Source organism: Balaenoptera ricei, chromosome 11, assembly GCF_028023285.1.
Source record: "Balaenoptera ricei isolate mBalRic1 chromosome 11, mBalRic1.hap2, whole genome shotgun sequence".
NCBI lineage: Eukaryota > Metazoa > Chordata > Mammalia > Artiodactyla > Balaenopteridae > Balaenoptera > Balaenoptera ricei.
Genome location: NC_082649.1, coordinates 83,265,974 through 83,291,567, shown reverse-complemented (window position 1 = coordinate 83,291,567; position 25,594 = coordinate 83,265,974). Strand labels below are relative to the sequence as shown.

At 46.2% G+C, this 25,594-nt stretch overlaps 1 protein-coding gene across 1 annotated transcript in view; it reads left to right on the top strand.

Moving 5' to 3' along the window:
* LRIG1 (leucine rich repeats and immunoglobulin like domains 1) overlaps positions 1–25,594 on the top strand; it is a 120,311-nt gene that overhangs the window by 22,642 nt on the left and 72,075 nt on the right. The window contains exon 2 of the mRNA XM_059940149.1: positions 17,372–17,443. Coding sequence (XP_059796132.1) covers positions 17,372–17,443 — 72 coding nt within the window. The remainder of the gene's footprint in view (positions 1–17,371; positions 17,444–25,594) is intronic.

The following is a 25,594-nucleotide window of genomic DNA, read 5'->3' as shown; positions in this document are numbered from 1 at the left end:
AGCCAGGTCTGACCATTTTCTCTGCAGTTCTGCTGCTCCAGGGCACGGCTGCCTCTGCCGACAGAGCTTTGCAGCTATAAATTAGACAGAAATGTGGTCCTGAGGCTGTCCAAATGCAGGCAGGATAATTGCTCTGGACAGGTTTACAATAGGGAGGTGTGAAGTGCTTGGTGGAGACCGGAAGCTGGGGGGAGGGCCCACATGTTGAACTTGGGCGGCTTCGGGGTGGTAGGCTGACACAGCTAATTGAAAACTGTGGCCCTGGTGGCTTTTAATGAGAAAGGAAGCCGAGGCTTTGCAAGCGGTTTCCTTTACGGCGAGAAGCCAGAGGGAGAGCGGCTGGTGGGGTTACTCAGGGGGTCAGTACTGCACCTCTGCAGGCACTGGGAACCCTGGGCCTGGGTTAGAGGGCCCGATGGCCTGTTATTTGTTTTTCATTTCTTACTCCCTAGTTCCCTTCTAGGTGAGCGGAATGGAGAGAGGTGGGGGTCCCAGGTGGTGGTGTGGCACTTGAGAGAAGGCCGACAGGTACGCTTTGGGAAAAGTGTTGACAGCCCACCTTTGGCGATCCACCGATTTAGGTGGACTGGCCAGTGGGCTGATTATTATTGACATGGTAATGACATGGTGGCTTTCTGTTAGTCCTCCAGGGAGCCAGTAGGCATTTTCTGACTCTTCCATTGACCTTGGAGTCTGAATTTGTGGTGCCAGGGCCTGGGAATCTGCATTTTAGGCAGTTCTACGGGGGACTTGGCTTTCAAGTGTGAAGTGTGAGGCTCGTTGCCCTGGACGGTGGGCTCCCTTAGGCTCAGCTTCACATCCCTGTGGTACCAGGTGCCTGTACCCCTGTCTCCCGCCCTCCCTCCTCTGCCGTCGCTTGATACCAGGTGCCTTCTGAGCTCAGGTGACACGGGACTGGGTGTTCCCTTCACCAGCTGAGCCTTTTCCTCCCTTCAGGGCCTTTGCCTGTGCTCTCATCCCTGTGCCTTTTCTGCGTGACTTGTAGTATCGTTCTGGTCTCAGGTTGAACTGTTCCTCAGAGAGATCTCCCCAGACACCCGGGTGAGGGTGGCCGAGGTCTTGTTCCACGATGGCCTTTGGTACGCACCTCTGGTTACTCGCTCAGCATCCGTCTTCCCCTCCTGGTTGTACACTCCTTGAGGGTAGAGACCACTTTATTGCCGTGTGGTCCTGGAGTCCAGCCCCATTCCTGGTGCTTAATCAACTTGTGTGTGTTCATTCATTTCCAAACCACATGTGAATGACCACTGGCCTTTCTGCCATGCGGTATCATCCCAGGCACTGTTTCCCCATGCCCCTGAAACACGTGTTGAAATAAGCACAGGTTGGCCGTCCTGTACGTCTGCCATTTTGGGTTTATTACTATTTTCTGTCCCTGGGGGGTTAACTAGATGCCTTTTAAGGGCCAGCTGCTCCCACTGAAATTGCTGCTTATTAAAGACTAAAGCAAAATATAGATCCAGTTTTATTTATTTCAAACACTGTGGTAGCAACTTCCAGAAAGCCCTTTCAAAGGCGGGGTATGAAAGGTGTAGAGATTGTGGAGGCGATAGGCTCTTGAGATGTGTGGCGGTTAATGTGTAACCTCTTTAACAAGGATTATGTGGACGTCCATGTGGCCTTAGAGCCATCATGGGTTCATAAACCCAGGCAGTGGATCCCATGTTTGTAGGAAGTTCATGGCTTTGCAGATAACACAGACCCCCAAGGTTTATTTCCCTGGGTTGAAAAGCAACCACCGCCAACCACTGGTAACCGTGCTGTCCCACAGCGGGTTGGAGACACCCAGATAAGGGTCTGGAGAAGGCTGCCCCCCTGCCCATTCTCAACACACACGCACATGATTTTAGAGAGAGTGAAGTTAAGTGAGATCAAGAGAGGTGGAAAGAGTAAGGTCTGAGGGGAGAGGGAATCGGGCCCTCCTTTTTGGGTGGGCGACAGTCTGATCTGAGATCCAGGCAGCTTGCCTCTTGCATGAGTGTTATGCCACCGACCTCCTGCTGTTTCGTGCACTGACATTTTGGGGGAATTGTCCGTCTGGAGGGCCCAGATTAGAAACGAGAGAGAGCATGCTTACAGTAAAGTCTTATCAGGAAACCAGGACTTTTGCTGTCCTGGATTTTCACCTTACTGGAATTGTCTAACTTCTCCGTGTAAGAGGAAAATAATTGCTGGGGTTTGGGTAACACGTGAGCCAGTGGCTAAGCGACCCAGGTAGTGGTGTATCTGCCTTCACACGTAAGCTTTTGAAGTGCTACCTACCCCTAATGGCAACAGAAGCCATCAGTTAAATAAACCAGCTGTTAAGAGGAAGAACAGGAGTGTTTGCACAAACCACCTTTAAATTTTCTGATCCTTGATGAATGTCAGTTGGTTGTGAATTATTAACCTCAGTGTGCGTGAGGAAATACTGGGCGCTTAAGTGTCCTGTATATTTTTATGTAAGAAAAAAATGAAACTGACCACACCCTCAGCTGCTGCCATTTGGTGCTCAGCGCTGGCCTGCTTTCACTCAGCAGGCATATTTAAAGCAGAGGTAGGAATGTTGGCCCCTCATAGACCACACGTGCGTCGTAGCTCATCACTTGCCATCACACTTTTGCTCAGGAAGGAACGGAAGTGATTTGCAGCCTGTTGGCAGATATAAGTCTGATGATCCTTATTGAGCTGCGTGGAGTGTGCAGATCCTAGTGAGGGGGTTGGTAGGGCTACCCATCTAGCTGGGAAGCATCGTGTGGATGGGATCAGAAAAGTAGATTTAGTGAATCATGGGAAGCTGGCTTGAGAAGTCTTTTCACTCCCCAGCAGCTTTGCAAGAGGGCTTTGAGGCAGGTTCTTTAATTTGTCACCGGAGAGAGAGCCATCTTTCTCCAGTGCCTCAGTTTCGTTGGCGTGAAAGCCTGAAGTCGGCCTGCCCCACAAGGCCACAGCAGCGAGTCTCCTTGGAAGAAGCCAACACAGCCAACAGAGGGAGCTACAGCTCAGCGTCCTTTGCAGGAAGGCGACTTCAGGACTTTGAGTGGTGGGGAGAGACTTGGAGGAATCCATTTGTCAACCTGGTTTCCACGATGCACAGCTCTTTTCAGGGGTCCTAAGGGCCTCCTAACCTTGATATTAATGGGCTAGTTCTCTCTTCTGACTTCTACCTGGGAAGGGGGACTGTGTATAGGCCTTTATCTGGGGGGAAGGGGAGGCTAAGGGAGAAAGACTCCTTAAAGGGTGAGAAGGAGGGGGAGTCTGGGAGAATCGGAGCTGAGCAAAGAGGGCTCTTGAAATAGCACATGGCTTCCCTTTCAGCTGCACGTACCTTTGGGTATCGGTTGCTGGATTAATCCTGCAGTGTAAGTCACACCTAGAAATGCCCGGGTGTGGTTCTGGGGGTTCAGTTCCTTTACTGCAAGGCCTAAGCTTTGTTCATTTACAGGGCAGAAAACATGCATGCCACGGGGAGGGAGAAAGCAAGCGCTTTGTTTCACTTCCCTGTCTCTTTATTGTCTCCGGGGCAAGGCCATTTGATATTGGCAGCTCTGAAACACATTGAGCGCTTTATTCTCGAGCTGCTGGGATTATGGCTGACATAGACCGTGGGCCCCACCGCCAGCCTCCTCTATGGCAGTGGAAGAAAAGAAATTCAAGCTGTAAATGAATCTCTGTTTGGGGGTTTTGTAGTGGCAAATTACCTGAATGAGTGAACTGAAAAAGTGCCCGGTTTCTACCATGGTGAATACCTAGGCCTTAGATAAATATTGACACCAGCAGTGTGGCAGGCCTACCATTTGTCCCATGCCCCTGGGAAGAAAGGCTCTTTTCTGAGGCACTTGTGACCTTCTAACCCACCCCGGCGAGTTTGTGCAGGTGCTTTTCTGCAGGAGCTCTCTGGGTCTGAGAGCGTGGGTGGTTTTCTCCCCATGCTCGGGCAAGAGTAAGCCTCACCGAAGCCAAACCCGCCTCGGCCTATGGGTCAGGGCTGGAGTTTGCCACAGGCGAACGGAGTTGCCAGCACAGTTTTGCAGAGTCATGCTTGTGTGGCTGTGCAGACCCAACCTGGGATGGGAGCACCTTTTATTTGCTGTGACAGTCTTCCAGTGGGAGGGAGTGAGGAGACAGGAAAGCCAGTCTGCAGAGTCTGACCTGGAGGACAGATTGGGTCTCATCACTGAATGCCTTAATTGCACAAACTCTGCCACACTCCAAACTGTACTTTGTTTGATTCCCTGTATCTCAGTGCGTAGAACCCAACTGGCTTGTAACTGAAGAGGGTTTCGGATGCCAGTTTTGTTAGTGTGAAGTCTGCAGGAGCAAGTCAGCCTCTCCCCACCAGAGTGATGGAGTCGGTTGACCAGGGCAAGTTGAGCAGAGACCGTGACCAGTTCGAATTGGATTACATCACCTTTAAAAAGGAGTGATGGTGGAAGCTGGGTGTGTGTGTGTGTGTGTGTGTGTGTGTGTATGTATGTATGTGTATGTGTGTGTTCAACAGGTAACAAGTGTTAGGCAAAGAAGTGCTGGCTGTTCCTAGGGCAGCTGCCTCTCTGCAGCTGATGTCAGGGAGGTCTGGGTTTGGTAGGACCATGGGCCTTTGATTTCCTGCTGAGATGGGAATTGAATGGCTTTTGTCTCCCTAGCACTCACAGAGGTCCACATGGTGTTTCTGAGGTCTCTCCAGCCTGTAACTGGGACTCCAAAGGGAGTTACTTGTGAATGACTTTCGGTAGAGCTTTTAATTGATTTTTACTGGTGATTTACTTTAAAAACGGACTCACGTCTTGTAGATACCAGTGGTCATTATTTGGTTGAGGTATAATTTAGCGGAATGTACTGTTAGGATCCAACCTTTAAGACACATCTTTGGGAGTAAATGACCTGGAACCACAAACTCTCAAGAGGCAGGGTGGTGGCGGGGAGGGTGTGGCTATGAGGAGCTAGGTGTTAGGATGCCCTGGGCCCCTGCGAATGTTGATGGACCACATGGAGGAGGGAAAGCAACCTTTTTAGAAGTCTTGATGAATGATTAAAAAAAAGAAGAAGCAACAAAAGTGTATTGCAGCTCCGTCATTTTCACCACCAGTTTTCCATTCGACGTAGTAAAAGTTTAGTATGTCCCGGGTGCAGGTCACAGGCGTCATCTGATGCTTTGTGTCTGTAATTTCAGTGAAAAGGAAGGCCCTGTATTGCAACAGCAGAAAGCACTCTGTGCCAAAGCTGTGATGAAATACCACCTGGCTGTCCCACCTTGACTTACTTAGCATCTACTCGGCCGTTTCAGCAACCAAAACCAGAGAAGTCACCATGGCCTCAGGACAACGATGTGGATGGGCTTTTAATTTTATGGTGTTTTCATGACGTGTGAGCATCATAGAAAGAAAAATTTTGGTTTCAGCTGAGCATTTGATGACACACATAAACTTTAAAAAGCCCAGTGGAAAAATTGACAGAACAAGATCCCAAGTCGATAAGCTAGCTAATAAAGTCAGCACCTTCACTGTTAGACAGGAGGCTGACCTTTCCAAACTGTGTTTTCTTTAAAATACTTAGCTCGAGTCCCTTGCATGCCTCCCTGTAATACAGCTGATGTGTTCTCGAAAAATTGTGGGTAAATTCAGTTTTTGAATTTGGCAGACTTCATATCAGGGATCTGTTCTCTGTATTTGAGTCATCTTCATTTTTAGGTTGGGAGGTAGCTGGGAAAAGATGGGAGGATAAACCGAGAAGATAATATTTGACTGTTTGAAACCTAGAAGAAAGTATAGAAAACCAAGAAGAGAATGTTCGGTGATCTTGTGGGAACCTTGCGCTTAATCTGCTTGTAATGCAGAGTATCGCGGTAAATGCAAGTAAACCTAGATTTTTATGTTAGCTTTGTAGATTGTGGGTGCTTGGGCTTTGCACAGGCACAGAGAGATGCCTGAGACGTTAGTGAATGCCGGGTGTGATTTCAGTTGGAAAAATAAAAGATGCATGTAAATTCCAATGGAAGCTGACAGGGCATTCCAGAGCACACCCCTGGGAACTTCTGGCTTTTCAAAAAGGGTTTTCCTTATGAGCAGCTCTATTCTGGGAAGGTAGTTATGCCCGCTTAGGTCATTTGTCCCTTAAAATTTTTTGTGTGGGAGTGGGAAAGAGATGCTGATAAAACTAAGGTAAACTGTTACTTGTAGAGATGTATTTGCTTTTAAAAAAAGTCTTTCATTTCCTTCTTCCTCCCCTTTAAGGGGGACAATTAGGCAAATTATCATATATTGCCCTTTTGTAACCCAGAAGTATATTTGCCTAAAATCACTCTTCTAAATACTTTTTTTAAACAACATCAACAAACTCTGATCATCACATGTGCAAAGTTTAATTTTCATCTTTTGGTGTACATTTCTGTTACGTGAGGTTTGTGTACTACTATTTTTTGTTGATTGGATTACGTTAGTGAATTTTGAGAAATGAGGGTTAAAAAAGCATAGAATGAATGCCTTAATTCTTTCCTGGTTCTAGGAAACATCTAGACAAGAGTGTTTAGAATGGCGTGTAATGACTCAGATGGTGGGAAGGAGTTTTTTTGTTTGTTTGTTTGTTCTTAATATTTCAGTGTGTGTCTCTTGTACTCAGGGGAAGTAATCCATTATTGGAGGTTTCATTTCTGAAGAATCTTGAGTCACTGATATAGAATTTCTTTATCCCTTTATCCCAATGAAATCCTCAGTTGTAGCTTCTGCCAGCAAGACAGGCTCGGAATCTGGCCACCCTGTTCTTGCGACCAGGAGTACTTTTTATGGGGCCATGTTAAAATAGTTATTTCCCTCTCTGACGGTCACATTGCTCTCAGGGCCCTTAGGTGGGGGCATGAAGTGTGGACAGTCACTCAGTGTTCAGTGGAGAAGCATTTCAGTGTGTTGGAAAAGGAAATTGATCACAGTATCATTTACGGTTGGTGGTTATGCCAACGTTGACACAGTTAAATTCTGTTGCGTGACGCATTCAGTCAGAGAACGGTTCCTAAGGTGTTAGTAGTTTGCATCTTGCGTAGGTCAACCCAAAGTTAATGAATTTCAAATCCCCATCACGATTTTACTAAACACCCTGTATTTTGCAGTGGTTGGTTCCACTGGAAAATAATCTCCTGAAAGTGGATATTTGTAGGGACAGAGGGGTACAGGTGGAGGTGTTAGGACAGAAAGACAGTAGTCTGTGACCAGAGGGGCACTGGTGGACTCTACAAAGCACTTGACAAACCAAGGATTCCAAATTTACCCACTGGATTAATGTGTCCCTCACGTCCTGTCCCGTTTGCCCAACTTGTTTTAACTACAACAGAAGCAAGAGCCTCCGTTTCCTGCCTCAGTAGAGCATGGTTTTCATTTAGGAAAATCCTCCTCCATTTTTTTTTTAACTGAAGACACTCCAGCCTCTAAGTGTGTCACTGGAGGTGAGCACGCGTTCTTGGCGCACGTCTGTCCCCTTTGGGTCCTGATTGATGAGCCCTCTTCTCTCACTGGAGCCCCTAGTGCCTTAGGACAAGGAGAAGTTGGTAAGGGTGGGGGCGCCTGCATCTGAGGCATCACCACCCTCCGCTGTGCGGAGTGGCTGGGCTTGAGGAGGGAAGGATTCAGCTGTGTGCGGGATGGTGCCGGGCAAGGGGCTGATGACTGTGGAAAGCCCTAGAGAGCTTATGGACTGTCTGAAAGGGCGAATTGGTGATCCCTCTTCAGAGGTGATAAAGTAGAGAGTAGGTGACCAGACTCCTGTCCCCTCGCCTCCCCCTCCCCATTTCCAAGTCTCTGCAAAGCCACTTCTCTAATAGCAAAGCCAAATGATGGCTGTAGGGTGCCTCTTCCCTGCTGGGGTGGTCCTGGGGGGGCGGTCTCTTTGTGACAGGTGTGTGGGAGGCTCAGCCTGTGGCCAGCAGCTATTCTCTGCCTAAATTCTCTTTGTTTGTAAGGTCCCCCCCCCCCCAAACTGCAGAGCTGCGGCCGCCGCAGCGGCTGGAGTACCTCTTCTTGATGAAGTTAATTAATCGTTAAGGGTCCGTGATGCACAGACCATATTTAATGAATGACTGTGGTGGGAAATTTGTGGGCTTCTCCCTCGTACATCCTCCACAATCAAACATGAGACTGCTTAAGTAAGAAAGCCTTATCATATCCAGTTACTTTGTCTCTCTTTAGCCAAACTAAGATTTGGGCAGGAAAAACAGATCCGAAGGTCTCCTGTTTTAAGGGCTGTTGTGGAAAGCAAAGGCTGATTACTTTCAGTGGTGGTGGGCCTCTTGAGTGTTTGGCTCAAAACTTGAAGTCGATGAACAAGGAGATATTCTGTTCCTGTGGGGATCAGCTTTAATGACCCTGTAGTTTAACGTTCATGGTGGACCTGGCACTGGGGTTTGCTAAGGTTTGTATAACCCTTGACTTAACTGCCTGCTAGGTTGTATATCTGACAACGTGGGGCTACTCTTCGCGACTTTACCCTAAAACAATTCCTGTCTTGCCCCTCTCCTTTCTAGGAGGTCCTGACTTGGCTTTGTTTTGTTTTGTTTGTTTTTTTTGTTTTTTTAAGATTCATTCATGCCTTCCATGCCTTATTGTACCGTTCTGGCCTTGTTTCCTGAAACACTTCCTTAAAAACCATGCTGTTATTCTACTGTTCTTCCAGGCTTAGCTAAGGTCTTGCGTTTTCTGATAATCCTTCCTCATCGCAGTTGATCTTCCCTGCTCTGCACATCACCTGGACTCAGTGGTATCCACACCAGGAGGACAAACTCAGATGCTTGCAGGGCCAGGGAGATACTGCAAATGAGTGAAGAGGTCCTGGGGGAGACAGTAGGAGTGGTGTGAGGTCTGTGGTCAGCCGGGGTCCTTGCTAAATAAATATAGCTGATTGTGCTGTCAGCGTGCTGGCCCCATGACAGGCATACCACATTCTATTGCATTTTGCTTTATTGCATTTTTTTTACAAATCAAAGGTTTGTGGCAACCCTGCATCGAAGTCTGTTGGCGCCATTTTTCTAACAGCATTATTTTATAATTAAAAATGTACATTCTTCTTTTGGACGTAATGCTGTTGCACACTTATGGATTACAGTATAGTGTAAAGACATAATTTTGTATGCCCTGGAAGACCAGAAAATTCATCCGATTTGCTGTATTGCGATATTCGCTTTATTGCGGTGGTCTGGGAACCGAAGCCACGGTATCTCTGAGGTATGCCTGTAATTTCAAAAGAAGCTGAAACTTTTTATTTTTTGCTAAAAACTTTAGGTTTCTCCAAACACTATTCACTCAGAAAGAAATTTCCCTGCAACCCAGCTTTGGCCCAAGAGCTGCCAGTTTGCATCTCCTGGTCCATCATTCCCAAGATGCTTGCCCTGTCAGAGCCTTTGGCTGCAATTATTTGGTCCAGAGACTTATCTGACCAGTAGGTTGTAAACTCCTTAAGGTCAAGGACTAGATCTTATCCTGATCTGTATTAGAATTTAACCTAAGTGCATTACAGATTGTAGACAAACACTCAGTAAATATTTGTCAAATTTGACATCTGCTGGGTGCTGTAGGACAAAGACTTAAACCTGCATTCAAATCAACCACAGGGGGCTTCCCTGGTGGCGCAGTGGTTGAGAATCTGCCTGCTAATGCAGGGGACACGGGTTCGAGCCCTGGTCTGGGAAGATCCCACATGCCACGGAGTAGCTGGGCCCGTGAGCCACAACTACTGAGCCTGCGCGTCTGGAGCCTGTGCCCCGCAACGGGAGGGGCCGCGATAGTGAAAGGCCCGCGCACCGCGATGAAGAGTGGCCCCCGCTTGCCGCAACTGGAGAAAGCCCTCGCACGAACCGAAGACCCAACACAGCCAATAAATAAATAAATAAATAAATAAAGTAGTTATAAAATTAAAAAAAAAATAAATAATGTCTTAAAAAAAAAAAAAAAAAAAAAATCAACCACAGGCCCAGGTGAGATGTGTGAGATATTAAGGCAGAGAAGCACATTTAAGACTGGCGGGATTACAGAGGCACACGTGGCTGACTTCTCTCAAATAATGTCTTAAGCATCAGAATTCAGAGACCCACACCAATTTCTAAAGCCGATTTTAAGGAGTGACTGACTCTGGGGTTTGTATAATGGCTAGTGTGTATTATTTCTTCATTTGAGTTGCTTGTAAGCCTCATTTGCATAGAGAATTATCTGTGTAACATTTTCAAAAATAGGAATAACTGTGACTCATTACTGACTTTGTTCAATGTTAGTGACCAAAAGCTCTGAAGGTGAGCTGTACGTATTGAGTTGCTATCAAGTGATTTTACATTTGATTATTTGCTGAATGTGTTTCTTTTTCCAAGCCTCAGTTTAGGCACTATATGGTTGATCAGCTTACTGAAGAAAGACAAGTACAGAACTACCTTCTGAGTGGGAATTCTTGGGTGACGATGTCAGAGGAGTGATTCCAGTTTAAGATACAGTTTTTATCATTCTCAGTATAAGCCTTTAATGTGTATGAATAGGCCATTCAGTTGTGGCTTTTGGTTAATGAGGGGAAAAAGCATTGCAACAGAAAAAAAAAAAAGATAAGGACATCTGATATCCTAGATTTAAAAAGAAATCTCTTCTCGTAAAACCTTATAATGTGGGCCTAGGGAACGCAGTGTGGTGATTTCATTGGAACTTGATGTGTAATTCCTCAGAAGGTAAAAATGCAGCAGAAACAGCCTTAAAAGCTTAAGGGATTAAATAACTTTAACAAGTCGCATGCTCTTCCTCATTCACACCCCTTGAAATTTGAAAGGACCAATCACTTTTTCCCAGCTAGACCTAAGCTGGTGACTCCTTTTTTAATGGATGACCAACAGCACAGCGTGAGGTCAAGTAGAGACGTACAGATGAAGCCCACAGTTTCCCGAGAAAGAAGAGGTTCCCAGGCTAGTCCTGTGTGCCCCATGTGCTCAGCAGTTGAATCATTGGATTGCTTCACACTTTTCTTTCCGGCTGTATTCTTCACTTTAGCCAACATCTGAGAGGTAAAACATGCAAAGTCCCGTGCCGTTCAGGAGCCCAGACGGGGCTGAGTACTGGGAAATCGACGGGCCTGAAAACCAAACTGAATGGGAAAACTTCCTTCCCCAGGGAATGCCTGTCACAGATTTGGGACCAGTTCCTTCCACTTTGAATTATTATTCTTATTAAAGTTGAAAAATACAGCCATGCGTTGCACCTTCCTTCCCCGTGAGAGGTTCGGCCTGTACGGTCAGTGGTCTGTGAGCAGTGCCTGTTTTTGAGGATGAAACGCTAACGACGTTGTCTAATGACAGTGGGGTTATTTGCTCACCACAGCTTACTCGGAAGTAAACGGAACTTTTTCTCCCTCAACTTCCAAGGAATCAATGAATTATTGTTTGCCAGCTTTGAATGGTGTTTGCCAAGTTTGTAATATGTGGTTCTGGTTGTAATCCAGGAAGATGCTGGTCAGATTATGTAAATACTGATTAAGCCTATAGAATTACGTTCAGAGGGCATTTCTTTTTTATAAGAGCGTCTTCCTTGTGGATCGAGTTTTCAAAGCCCTCTCCTGTGTTGGAATTGGTTAAGAACTGTGTGTGCCTAGAGGATGTAGGCTGAGATCCGTGCCGCTCCGCCACCACGTTTTTAACAAAGCTCTTGAATTATTGGGAGATTCAAATTTATTTTTTATTTTATTTTAAAAAAATTTTTTGTTGTAGTATAATTGATGTACAGTGTTGTGCGTTAGTTTCAGGTGTACAACAAAGTGAATCAGTTATACATATACATATATTCACTCTTTTTTAGATTCCTTTCCCATATAGGCCATTACAGAGTATTGAGAGTTTCCTGTGCTATACAGTAGGTCCTTATTAGTTATCTATTTTATATATAGTAATGTGTATATGTCAATCCCAATCTCCCAAATTATCCCTCCCCCCCCCCCTTACCCCGGTAACCGTAAGTTTGTTTTCTACATCTGTAACTCTATACCTGTTCTGTAATTTTTCACAGAATTAGAACAAAAAAATTTTACAATTTGTATGGAAACACAAAAGATCCCGAATAGCCAGAGCAATCTTGAGAAAGAAAAACGGAGCTGGAGGAATCAGGCTCCCTGACTTGAGACTGTACTATAAAGCTACAGTCATCAAATTTATTTTTAAAGTCCAAGTTTCTTCCCTACGTGCTGTTTCACTTTAAATATTTGTTGATTACTTTATGATTTAGACGTATTTGTTGATTACTCCATTCTTTAGATTAATAGAAATTTCAGGGATGATGGACATGTCCTCTCCCTGCATTGTGCAGTCAAGACAGTAGCCGCTAGCCGCAGGTGGTTGGACATTTGGACAATGGCTAGTGCCACCAAGACACTGAATTCTTAATTTTCTGTAATCTTAATTAAAGTATAAATGTCAGTAGTCACACGGCTAGTGGCTGCTGAAGTGGAGAGCGCAGGTTTACAGAACAGTGGGGATTTCTCAGCTGTTTGAACCCTTAGCTCTTCTCATTCTGTGGGATCAGGGTAGGGGGTCTGGCCAGGAAAAAGGCTCAGCAAGCAGATTACTGTCGTGCACTGTTGAACCCTTTGCTTTTCAGCCGCAGATAAAACCTGGCTAAAACTTGAGCTGGTCTCTGCCGAGAGGCCTCTTGTGTGTGGGGCAAATGGTGGGCCGGACAGTCATCTCTCAGCACATGAGCAGAAAGGATATCTACATCCGGGCTCCATTGTTCGAAGATGTGCGCACCCTTTGTGCCAAGAACAAGGGAAATGCATGTTATGACAATGGCTGACAAACTGTTTAATGAAAGCTGCAATTGGCAGTAACTAAATTCCCTGAGGTTTCTTTCCCCTCTGCTTTGCTCCTGAAAGGTGCAGAAATGCTTTTGACAGCATCTGTCCTGCTGACAGATGAATTGTTTTGACAGGAGAATCTGAAACCTTCAACTGAAGACACACTCAGATGTCGGGCCTGGTAAGGGGCGATCGTGTCTGTAGAAATAAGTGAGATGCTTTTGACTGGTGTGCATGTCAACCGCCACCTGAAAGAAAGGCCTCATTAAAGGTTTTTCGCTGATTTAACTCTTGGATTGTTCTTCGGACCTGAGATGAGAATTCATACCCCTCTCTCCACAGTTCTTGGGCCGAGTAGATGGATGTCCTTAATCGTTGAGAAATGAATGTTGTCAGGAAGCATGGCAGTCAAAGGTGTTTTGTGGGTTTTTTTTTTTAAACTTTATGATACTGGGAAAAAAAAAACCCACCAATGTTCATAGCAGCATGATTCACGATAGCCAAAAGATGGAAACAAGCCAACTGTCCATCAGCTGTTAAGGGGATAAACAAAACGTGAGTGAGATATATACATATCTGCATGCAGTGGAATAATGGAATGCTATTCAGCCACAAAAAGGAACACGAAATTCTGACACATGCTACAACGTGGACACACCTTGAGGACACTGTGCTGAGTGAAATAAGCCAGACACAAAAGGTCGTATATTGTATGGCTCCACTTATATGAAGTACCTAGCCAAGTCAAATTCATACAGACACCATGTAGAGTGGAGGTGGCCAGCCCGGGGGGGAGGGGAGAATGGGAAGTTAGTGCTTCATGGGTGTTGCATTTCAATTGGAAAAGATGCAAAAAAAGTTCTAGTGAGGAATGGATGGTGGTGATGGTTGCACAACAATGAGAATATACTTAATGCCCCCGAACCGTACATTTTTAAAGATGGTCAAGATGGTACGTTTTATGTTATATGTATTTTACCACAATTAAAAAATAATTATGCTGGGAGGCGTGCCTCCCGGAAATGAGCAAACAAGAAAATGTCTGAGGATTTTACTTCAGATTGTATTTATTTGTCAGGGAGAATAAATATTTTCCCCATTTCCTGATAAAGCAGTTGATGATCAGCAGCTTGTACCAGGATTTATTTCTCAAGACTAAAAAGCTCGGCAGCTCTGTGTCCAGAAGCAGAGCTGTTCCAAGGGACCTGAGCCTCAGCCACTGTCTTCTCTGTGTGTTGCTGATAGGCACTCGAGAGGATAATTACTCTTAGAGCCAGTCTGCAGACACTCAGTTGTTGATATATGGCTTTTCTAGTTCATTGAAAGTCAAAAAGTCACCAAATCCAGGCAGACCCAGTGAGTGCTTAAATTTCCACTTACAAGTATCTAAAGCTTTGTTGCTACTTACTACAATCTCCATGTCAAGTCCTGATACTGGCTGGTTTCTTGATAAAACTAGCTTACGGAAGCCCCCTTTCTCAAGCTGCCTTATCTAAAAAGCAGAATTTGTGTAGCATTTTTGAAATATAAATAAATTGTGTGTGCTCTTTAAGGGAAAGATGGACCAAGGGGTGTTGTGATTTAAAGTGGTTTTATTCTTTTTTTTTTTCTTTATCTTTTTATTTTATTTTATTTATTTATTTATGGCTGCGTTGGGTCTTTGTTGTTGAGCGCGGGCTTTCTCTAGTTGTGGCTAGCGAGGGCTACTCTTTGTTGCGGTGCGCGGGCTTCTCATTACAGTGGCTTCTCTTTGTTGCAGCGCACGGGCTCTAGGCGCACGGGCTTCAGTAGTTCTGGCATGCAGGCTCAGTAGTTGTGGCTCTCGGGCTCTAGAGTGCAGGCTCAGTAGTTGTGGCACATGGGCTTAGTTGCTCCGTGGCATGTGGGATCTTCCCGGACCAGGGCTCGAACCCCTGCCCCTGCGTTGGCCGGAAGATTCTTAACCTCTGTGCCACCAGGGAAGTCCGAAAGTGGTTTTATTCTAATACTGAGTTGCTGAAGGATGTGGACCCTCCTGGGGTGGGAATTGAGGGAAGTGATTTCATTCCAGATCGTTCAAAACGGAGCCACCAGGAATTGCTTGGGTCCTGGATCCTGTGAGCCCCAGCTCCAGCCCTGGCCACGTATAACAAGCCAGAAATAAGTTATTCATTTTGAACCTAGATCAGAGCTTGAAAAACAGTGATTCTTGGGCTAAATATGGTCTGCAGATTTATATATATACTTAAAGAATTGAAAAGATTTCACATAAAAATTCAGAGATTGAGCCTCTCTTGGAAATGGAGGAGACTGGTCTATACCACCCTTGTTTCTGGAAATAGGAGCAAATGCCCCCTTTAGGTGGAGGGCGGGTGAGTGGGCACTGCTGTGTCGACCTCATTCCACACCTGGCAGGTGACCACCCGCATTACTTGCTTGCCCTTCCTACTCTTGCCTTTGTGGTTTCTGAGTTTTTCTCTCATGCTTCCTTTAGCTCAACAACTCCCATTACCTATGATGATATAAATGTCACAGTCATTATAAACTCACAGTATCTGTAGACCCAGAAACAAGATTTCCACCCGCCTTTGTCATGATAATATGCTCACCATAGAAGAAAATTTCAGTCTTTTCAGTCCTTTTTGTGACGTGAGAGAATTCTCTCCATTTGTGGATTTTCTGTTCCAAGTCTAACCTGCTGATTTCTAAGTATCCCATTGTAAATACTCCTAAGAGCAGACAAGCTCACACTTGACTTCAATAAGTGGTTTAAAAATTACCACCTTCAATTTTTATGGTATCATAATCCTTGGACAAATTACTTTTAATTCAGGCTGTGCCCTGAACACAGATGTGCCATTAATTTCAAGGGTAGTTTGACTTTTATTTAGATGAATGTCTTGAGTTGACAGTCAAATGGCTGTCAGCTCTGGCCTAGTACTGATTGGAATGTCTCTGGAGGAAGCTTCAAAGAAAGTTGGCACTTAATGTGATGCTGGGCCCCTTAAGAGACAGACTCTAAACTCACGATTCGCGGTACTTGTTAATTGTCAGTAATGGCAATGGAATTAATAGCTGAGATGAAAAATGTTAGCCAGCCCCTTCGGCCTACACAGGACTAGGTGTATTTTAGTGGCAGGGGGCAGGGCACAGTGCACAGTTAAGAAGTCAGGGCCCATGTGGTCCACATCTCTGTGGACTCTGTTCCTGGAAGATTAAGCTGGTCTAGGGTTAAGGGTGTGATCTGGGAAGCTCAGCCGATCAAACATTGCCCCACTTGGTCCTTGTCTTCCTCTGAGGAAGGGGTTGGGGATGAAGGGGAGAGAGATGTAGTTCTGAATAATTGTGATGGGTGCTATCATCTTGAGGAGGCTGCTGGCACGTGAGGCTTTGGTTCACACCGATGTTTCCCCGTGACACTGCTCCTCTCTCCTGTGCGCTTATCACTCGAAATATTTATTCATTGATGGTAGGAATGCTGTGTTCCTATAAACTTTATGATTAGGGTTGTACATTGCTCACTTCTTTTTTTTTTTTTTTATAAATTTATTTATTTATTTTTGGCTGTGTTGGGTCTTCATTTCTGTGCGAGGGCTTTCTCCAGTTGTGGCGAGCGGGGGCCACTCTTCATCGCAGTGCGCAGGCCTCTCACTGTCGCGGCCTCTCCTGTTGCAGAGCACAGGCTCCAGACGCGCAGGCTCAGTAGTTGTGGCTCACGGGCTTAGTTGCTCCGTGGCATGTGGGATCTTCCCAGACCAAGGCTCGAACCCGTGTCCTCTGCATTGGCAGGCAGACTCCCAACCACTGGGCCACCAGGGAAGCCCATTGCTCACTTCTTAAACAGTCCTTTCAACTTGGAGTATGCATCTGAGCGATTTTTCATCTTAAGTTCTTGTTTAGACCAAGGTCTCTCGACCTCTGTATGTTAGCGTTGACACTCAGGGCTGGATAATCATCTGTTGTGAAGGGCTGTGCTGTGCGTTGTAGGATGTTAAGCAGCACCCGTGTCCTCTACCCACCAGATGCCAGTAGCACACCCCCTCCACCGTCCCTGCAGTCGTGACAACCAGAAATGTCTCCAGACTTTGCCAAGTGTCATCCCTGGTTGAGGACCACGGATTTTTAGCCAAAGAAAGATCAGTCTCCAGCCCTTCTTTCCCTTTACTACTTCTTGATAGTGTTTGATGCCTTAGTAAAACATTGATTTTAAAAAATGCCATTTAGAATAGCCTTGGACTTGATATGGTACAAAGCATTTGGACCAGCATGCTCTAGTGTAAAGTAGGAGGACTAGTAGCTTCCCTCAGAATTTCTTTATAAAGTTGTGAAGTGGCAAAATGGTATTGATTGAAATCCATTTGGATTTAGCCAGCCTCAAGTGAATTGAGGTTTTCACAGTGGCTTGTTTATGGCTCCAAGTGGGGACGAGGTATAGCTGTAAATCTCATTATCAATAAGATTACTTAAAATAGGGTGTGAGATACGGGCAGTTATGAGGGAGAGGGATGATTTTTTGGGGGGAGGGATGGGTAGACGATTCCTGAATTTGGGGGTATTGATTGAATTTTTTGTTTGTTTTTTGCTCTCCTTTTACCAGAAACCTGAGTTACAGCAAACTTTCTGAGATTGATCCTGCTGGTTTTGAGGACTTGCCGAATCTACAAGAAGTGTGAGTGCTTTTCCCCAAACTTCTGGGGGTTGGGGGGACGGAGAGCTCCTTGGAAAGACTCTCTCTTACGGCAGCGTCGCTCTCTTCCCTGGATGAGCAGTCTGAACTTGTTAGAAGGAGCATCTGCTAGGGACTGTCGGGGACAAGCTGTCCTGCTTAGTTAGTGCTCCTTCACTGAAGCCACTCTCTTTCCTGGGCAGTCCAGCAGGTGTGGAGTTACTGGAAATCACAAGTCCATGGTGGGTGTATAGGCTTGTGGGAAGCCTGGTGGACCGGCTGGGTTAACACCCCTGGCTGGTACTTCCCCCAGTTCCCAGGGCGCTAGAGCAGCCTGCTTTGCAGGGACATATGCGCCAGCCCACCCCTTCTGTTTCCCAGGAAACCAAGGTATAGAGGAATAGATAGTAAGGTAGACTTTTCTCTTCCCATCTCCAAAGAGAACTAGACATTACTGCCTTTGGAACTCTAGGCTTGCTGCCTCTTGCAGTGTCCTTTAAATCAGGCCTCAATCTTTTCTCCTTCTCCTTCTCTTCCTCTTCTTCCTCCTCCTTCCTCTTCTTCCTCTTCTTCCTCTTCCTCCTCTTCCTCCTCTTCCTCTTCCTCCTCCTCCTTCACTTCCTCTTCCTCCTCCTCCTCTTCCCTTCCTCTTCCTCCTCTTCCTCTTCTTCCTCCTCCTCTTCCTCTTCTTCCTCCTTCTCTTCCTCTTCTTCCTCCTCTTCCACCTCTTCCTCCTCTTCCTCCTCTTCCTCTTCTTCCTCTTCCTCCTCTTCCTCTTCTTCTTCTTTTTCTTCTTTTTAATGTAAAGAATTCTGCTTTTAACATGGATATTAGGGTTATCAGGATTTTAATTCCACGGGGACTTTAGAGAAAAGCCATGCATACCCACTGCAGAAAATTTGGAAACTGTAGAAATATGTAAAAACAAATGAAAATCACTATAATTATCACCCAGACCTAACCATTGTGAACACTTAGTGAAAAATATACACCTCTACACTTATAATTCTGGAATCAAGCTGTGTTTACATTGTGGTATTATGTCTGTTTTTTTACTTATCCTTACATTTTTGACTATTTTGTCACGTAAATTAAAAGGTTTTTACTATCCCATTTCAATTTTTGTGTAAAACTACTACACATGAATATTCCATAAATCATTCACCCAGTGCTTCTATTGTTAGATATTTTTTAGACATTATTAACTGTTTTACATATTTTACTTATTATATGTAACTGATAAAAGTCCTTGTTTATTATTCTTTGATTCCATTGTTGATGATTTATCTAAAGGAAATTTAATCAGATGGTGCAATTTGTAAAATACTTGCATTCCCTACTGCCGTCTCCAAATTCTCCAAGATGGCGTTTATGATTTCCATGTCTGTTTGAAAAAGGTTTCAACTCCCAAAGTTAAAGGAAGATCAGAGTTGGAAGGGGCCCTTGGAAATACTTTGTTCAGGATCATTATTTTCCCATAGGGTCAACAGACCAGTGGTCAGGGCAGGGAAGTTTGGAGTGGGTTATTATGTTAGTTTGCCAAAAAGACCACAGACTGGGTGACTTCAAGAACGGAAACTTATTTTCTCACAGTTTTGGAGGCTGGAAGTTCAAGAGCAAGGTCCTGGCAGGGTTGGTTTCCGCTGCAGCCACCTTCTTGCCGCCTCTTCATGTGGCCTTTCCTTTATATGCGCACTTCTCTGGTGCCTCTTGTGTGTGTCCAAATGTCCTCTTCTTAAAAGGGCACCAGCTATATTGGATTAGGACCCATACATATGACCTCTTTCAAGACCCTTTCTCCAAATGCAGTCACATTCTGAGGTACTGAGGGCTAGGACTTCAACATATGAATCTTGAGGGAATACAGTTCAGCCCATCACAGCCACCCAAGGTGATAAACGCAGTCCGTCAAGGAACCGGTTTGCTTCATAACCCAGTGCTTTCCCCTGATCCAGGCTGCCTTTAACGCTTGTTGTTATGATATTCAACTTCTGCATGTTGAGTCTCAGAGCTTAGTGGTTTCTTTTAGAACTGGACAAAACAAAAATTGAGGTGTTTCTTCTGGCATTATTCAAGCTTTCATTTAACATTTCCTTGAGTACCTACTATGTGCCAGGCACTGCTCTGCTGCTGGGAGCACAGGAGTGAATAAGACAGACATACAGGGCTAGGATTAGGGTTGGCAAATGAGGCATTCGCCTCAGGTGCAGAATTTAAGGGGCCTCTAAAAACTCAGCATTTGAGATAAATGACACCTTAATGCAGTATTTAAAACATCAAAATGAATGCCCAAAAAACCCCATGGTCAACAAGATACAAGAAGTTTCGGTAAAGTCAGGATCAGCTTTACTGACCTTTCCTTTGCCCCAGGCTCCAGTCTGGCTTGACACGGCACTGTTGCCAATCCTATCTTGGTGTGAAAACTTAGATACTCTGTTCTTAATGAATTTTGTTTTGTGTTCACTTTGATCTTTAAAAAATACTGCATTCAGATATTTTTTATCCTGGCTCCAGAGTTTTTCGGCAGCCCCTTAAATGCTGCTCCCCTTCTCCCCCAGTCCTGGCGCTGCAGACAAACCTCGCCTCTCACAGAACTCACGTTAAGATGGGGCACGACATAGGGGTAACAAGGAAACCAGTAGGACTCAACTGGTGGTAAGTGTTAAGGGGGGCATAGGACAGGGTCACGGGAGGATTTTCTTCTTTTGTGATTTTGGAGGGGTGATAACGGAGCCAGCGTGCTTAGGATGGTGGTGATCAGATCAAGCACGTGTGAATGACGTGGACAGGACAGGCTGCAAATACAGGCCCCCAAGGAAGGAAGAGGACGGAGGGCCATTGTGCCTGGCGTGCGTGAGGGGTGCAGTGTGTGGCCAGCGCCTGGGTCCTGCAGGGCCCTGGGGGTCATGTTAGGTTATGGTTCCAAAATCATTGGCCCTGCCATAAATTTGGGGCACAGTAGATGCTCCCATGAGCCTTTTCTGTATTATTCTGTCTAGTTTTCTTTTTCCATTTGTTCCTTCCCCAGACAGCCTTTCAATTTTCATTTGGTTTGGTTCCCTTGACCTCCGGCTTTTAATCCCCCCTTCTACTTGGTGCTTTTTTGGAACGTTAAACCCCACCCAGATCTAGAACTGAGAGCATCTGACTTGCACCTGTCCTTCATTGGGGATGCTGGTTAGTCTTAAAAATAAATTTCCCGAATCCCAACGGCCACTATAATCACAGCAGCACCGCACTCAAACTTCGGGGAAGACTGCCTCATTTCATCCTGACACCAATTCTATCTGATTTAAATTCTTTCCTTTACAATTATTTTCTCCACTTTACAAAGGAGGAAATGGAAGCTCGGAGAGGTTAAATAAACCTGTGCAGTGTTGCCTAGTTGGTAAAGCTGAGAGCTGAACTCAAATCTGTTTGATTCCCAGAGCTGTGCATTTAACCCTGAAGCTGCACTGCCCTAAATCCCCATACCCCTCATCTTAACCCACAGCCTTCCACCGAAGATTTTAGAAGGACAGGAAGTCCAGTGTTCATCTCCTGTATCACTCGTCCTGCCACCAGTCTTCTCTCTCTAGGTACCGGGTATTTCCTCTTACTCCTCCAGACCCCTTGTCCAAACCCACACCCCCTCCAAGCCCAGCCTCCCTTCTCCCCTCCCAACCTGGCTTTTCTCCCTCCCCTGAGCTCCTGTTGAATTTAGGGACGGGATGAGGCCCCTCAGCCACTCCTCTGCGCTCTCTCTCTGCTGGGTGTACCTTCTCTCCTTTCTCCTGCTAATGCACTCGGGAATGTTGACACACGTAGCTGGCCACCGTGCTAAGCCGTCCACTCCTTATGGTCATGCTACCTTTTTGAGACGGTTGGAGGAGCCGAGGCCTGGGAACCTGGCTGCAGTCGCACAGCTAGCACATGGGAGAGCTGCGCCTGCAGTCCTCCGTCTAACTCCTGTCCCAAGCTCTCCACGGCAGCTCTGCCTTCCTGGGTGTGGCAGCTGTAAAGACAGGGATTGCCCTTTATGGATGCAGTAGGGTGTATTGGGCAAAGTGCACATTTGGTAGCAAGCAGACCTGGGTTTGAGTTCTGGTTCTGCCCCTTAGGGGGACTGTGTCCCTGGACAAGTTACTTACCTCTGTGCCTCTTTTCCCTCTTCTGGAACATGGGCATAATGACGCGTTATCGAATTATAATAATTAATCGTTGGAGCTGATGTCCAGAGCCTTGCCCATGGGGAGGGCTCCCTGTGTGTTATTTCTCTTCTCTTCTGCTACTTTCAGAAGCACACAGCGCACGCCCCTCGCCCCAAGCTCGGTGCCTTGTTAAGAAACAAATCCTTGAGGGCCGATAGGTTGAACCCTTTACCACCGTGACCCCCTCTGGTCCCTGGTGTCACACTGCGGGATGGACGAGACAAATTCCCCGGGGGCCCAGAGCAGTGGAACTTCTCACTGATAAGGATCGGAGCCTTTCCCGAAGGGAATTTTAATACATGACGGAGGCAGAAAGAGGCCGTCAGGAGTGCAGGGTGGGGAGGTGGAGAAGGATATTGAAGGAAAGAAAAAAATCACAGCTGACACACAATTGCTTCTAAATTAACTGGGTCTCCCGGGAGCTGTCAGTTCCCCCTAAACCCTGCACAGCCACTCGAGTCTGGAAAGCTCAGCGCAAGGGGAACCACAGGCTGGCAAAGCAGCGGGCGGCGGTTTAGCAGTGGTTTTATTTTGGAGGCCGGAACCACAGAGCATCGCAGGCCAGTGGGAGAGAGAAAGCGAGCCGTCGGAGGCCCCCAGAGGACGTGAGGACCTCGTGCACCTGCTGCCAAGCCACCTGGCCCTCACTGCCCGCAGCTCCTAGGAAAGCCCACCAGGGAGGGCCTCCAGCCAGCGGGCCTGGACGGCGAGGCTCCGCTATTAATAAGAGGGGCTATTTATACCGGCCTCTTTCAAAATTGCACTCAGATCACGTTACTGCTGCCTGGCCCGGGAATGCTTCATGTGGGTGCTGTCGTGTGCTTTCCAGGGCCGTTGACCTAAAATGTTCCTGAAGGCGGCGAAGAAGCCTGAGTGTGCCCTGCCTCCGGGTATTTATGGCTCACCCTCTGGTGTCCCAGGCTTCTGCCCCCCCCCCACCGCCCCCGTGTGTGCGGGTGTGCGGTGTGTTTAAGGGCGGGGTGAAATCCCGAGGGGGTGTCGTGTGAGGCACTGCTTTTTGGCTGTGAATTACCACCACCTGTTAAGCATTTACTACATATCTGGCTCTCTCCTAGGCTGTTAGATTTAATTATTTCAGCCATATCCTGCCAAAACCCTATGAAGTTGGTGCTCGTACTTTGCACATACTGGGGAGAAGGAAGCCAAGGCACACAGTGAGGTTAAGTGACATGCCGAAGGCCATTCGATTGGTAGGGGTAGGCTCGGGGTTGAATGGACCCGGGTCTGTCTGATGTAAAAATCTGAACTGTATAATCCCCTCCTAATAACCCCTGCTCTGCTGTGCCGTAACTGGGCCTCAGTTTCTTCTTTTAAGGTGAGGTGATGATGATTTAGTGCCTTCCTTAAAGGGTTGACATGTCATTCAGTGAGGCACGGCACATAAAGCCCTCAGCACAGAGCCTGGCACATAGAAAAGCGTTTGCCCTTATTGTTTATAAGTGCTGACTTCAAGTAACTATATCCTATATCATGATATTAAAATAACTGTATCCGGCCAGCTGGTATACACACTATATCATAAGTCTTGCCAAAGTCATTATGTAGTCTGCATTATTCTCAAGTAGCTGAAAACACTAATAACAGTTATTGATTAAGTGGCCCTGACTCCAAAATAGCGCGCTCCTACCTGCTACTGACGACTTTCTCCTGCTTGAGAAACAAAACAAACTGACTTTCCAACCCCCGGCCCAACTTTGACTGTTATTAATGGCAGCTCCCTTTGTGTTTGGAAACAACCAAACTGCCTACGAATTGGCGGATCGGCTAAATAAATTATGGTTCATTCATACCCTTCATCCCAGCCGAGGAGCGGTCCACCGCTGGTTAAAAGAATTAGGGAGATTTCCAAGATCTATTACTGAGGGAAAAACTGGTACCGAACCGTCTGTATAACACACAAGCATCTGTGTGAAAGAAAAACACGCGTCCATCCCTAGTAACCGGCAGCCGGAGGAGGCAGACCAGAGGCCTGGAGGGCAAGGAAGCTGTCTATTTCAACATGTATTCCTGGTGGTCTTTTTTGAAACAGTTTGAAATTTTACTGTGTGCTTATCTCAGCTCTTCAGTATATAAATAAATATGGCCAAAAATGTTTTAAAAACCAGAAAGCGCTATAACTCAGAATGACCTGTGGGTTTGTTTTTCGTTGTTTCTTGATGCCTAATTCGACTGAGGCAGTCATAGTAATGAAAGTCCTCAGAAACATCCTTTTTTAACATTTTACATCTTGCAAAATGTAAAAACTTCCTATAAACCAAGTCGAGGACGTAAGTGGGAGTTTCAGAGAGAGCTGAGGGGGCCCAGAAGGCTGGGAAAGGCCCACCTCCACATCTGTCCAGGGAGGGCCCCCCCGCCCTCCCCCCCATATCTTTTTCACACCTTTTCCAGCTGCAGGGTTGGGCCACAATTCACGGTCTGACGCTCCTGGAGCACTTCTCGGTCCTGAATCATCAGGAAAAGGTTCAGTTACAGAAGCCAGATATTTTACAAGGATTTTTAGGGCCTTGGATGGAAGCAAATTTGGGGGAGAGTCCGAAGAGGGGGGAAGATTGCACAGCCCGAGATATTCAGAAGATTTCATCAAACACAGTCCTAAATTCCGACAGTGTCTTTACGTGTGGAGAGTGTGCTGAACTTCCCGAGGGCCCTTCCCTGCCCAGCTCTGGCTGTGCTATTTTTGACCGGTCTCTATTTCGGTCTGGCAAGTTGGTCGTGTCTCAGCGCGAGTTGGTCCTCCGTTGCCTTCTGAGGGTAGTGTTCTGGTTTCAACAAGGGACAGAGTGAACCAAGAGAGAGCCGGCAGTGGTGGAGCTGACTTAGATTTACTAGCGGTTCTTTTTAAGTAGAAGTGATCCAGAAGTAAGCTAGCCTTGTAGATCTTCTCCTTTGAGCTCCATCTGACCTTTTCATAAATCCAGCAGCCCTGCTGAGATCAGAGCCTGCGATTTCTGCCTCATCCTGTTGACTCCGGGAGGCTGATCCAGACCTAAAATGTCCTGTTTACCTTCAGCACTGGTCCACGGCACCTGCACACTCTGCCTCCGGCATTTTGGTCAAGATGTGAGATATTACGATGATGCCCCTTTTCCTGGTTCATTTATTATTCTGTGAAATTGGGTGGAGCAGTTTGTCATATGTGCAGCAGGGGTGGCCTGAGACCGAGCTCATTCAGCCAGAGTTCCCCTGCAGCGAAGTCCACACTGTTCATTTTGGGTTTAAAATCAAGTCCAATCCTAAGCAACTGCAGTGCAGTTACCATGTCACCCCAAGGGATTATGAGCTTTCTGCCTGCTGGCCTTTTCGCTTGTGGCTCTCCTTTGATTTGCAGTTGTACTTTGTTCGGCTCTTGTCCAGGCCTCTCTCTCTCAGTGTCACCCTGGGGTGGTGACTTAAACTGAAATTTAGAGAACTCACCTGTAAGGTAGGGAACAGTACTAGTACCTGGTAGCGAGGTACTCAGAGTTGTAGCGATGCAGTGACATAATACTGTAGAGTTGCTGCTGTCGCTATAAATAAGTAGCGGTAATGGTTAAGAACCTAAACTTTGGGGCTAGACACACAGGGCCACTGCCTTTTACTGCTGGTGACCTTGGTCAAATTACTTAACATCTTAGTGATTCAGTTTCCCCATTGGTACAATGGCATTGTTCATGGGGCCTGCCTTGTAGGGCTCTAAAGACGGGTCAGTATACTGAAAGGCTCTTAGAGTCGTGCCTGGCACATAATAAGCCCTCAGTAAGTTAGCTGCTGCTATTATTATTATGACCCCCCCCCCCCAACATCTGTGTTGGAGAGTAAATCTGTAAGAAATGAAGAGTTCTTAAGCAAGCTGCCTTCTTGGCAACAGGCGCCTGACCTTAGTTTTCCTTGCTCTGATAATATCTGAGGCTCTCTTCTAGTAATATGTGCATTTATGGTACCGTGAAGATTTATTGGTAGAGAT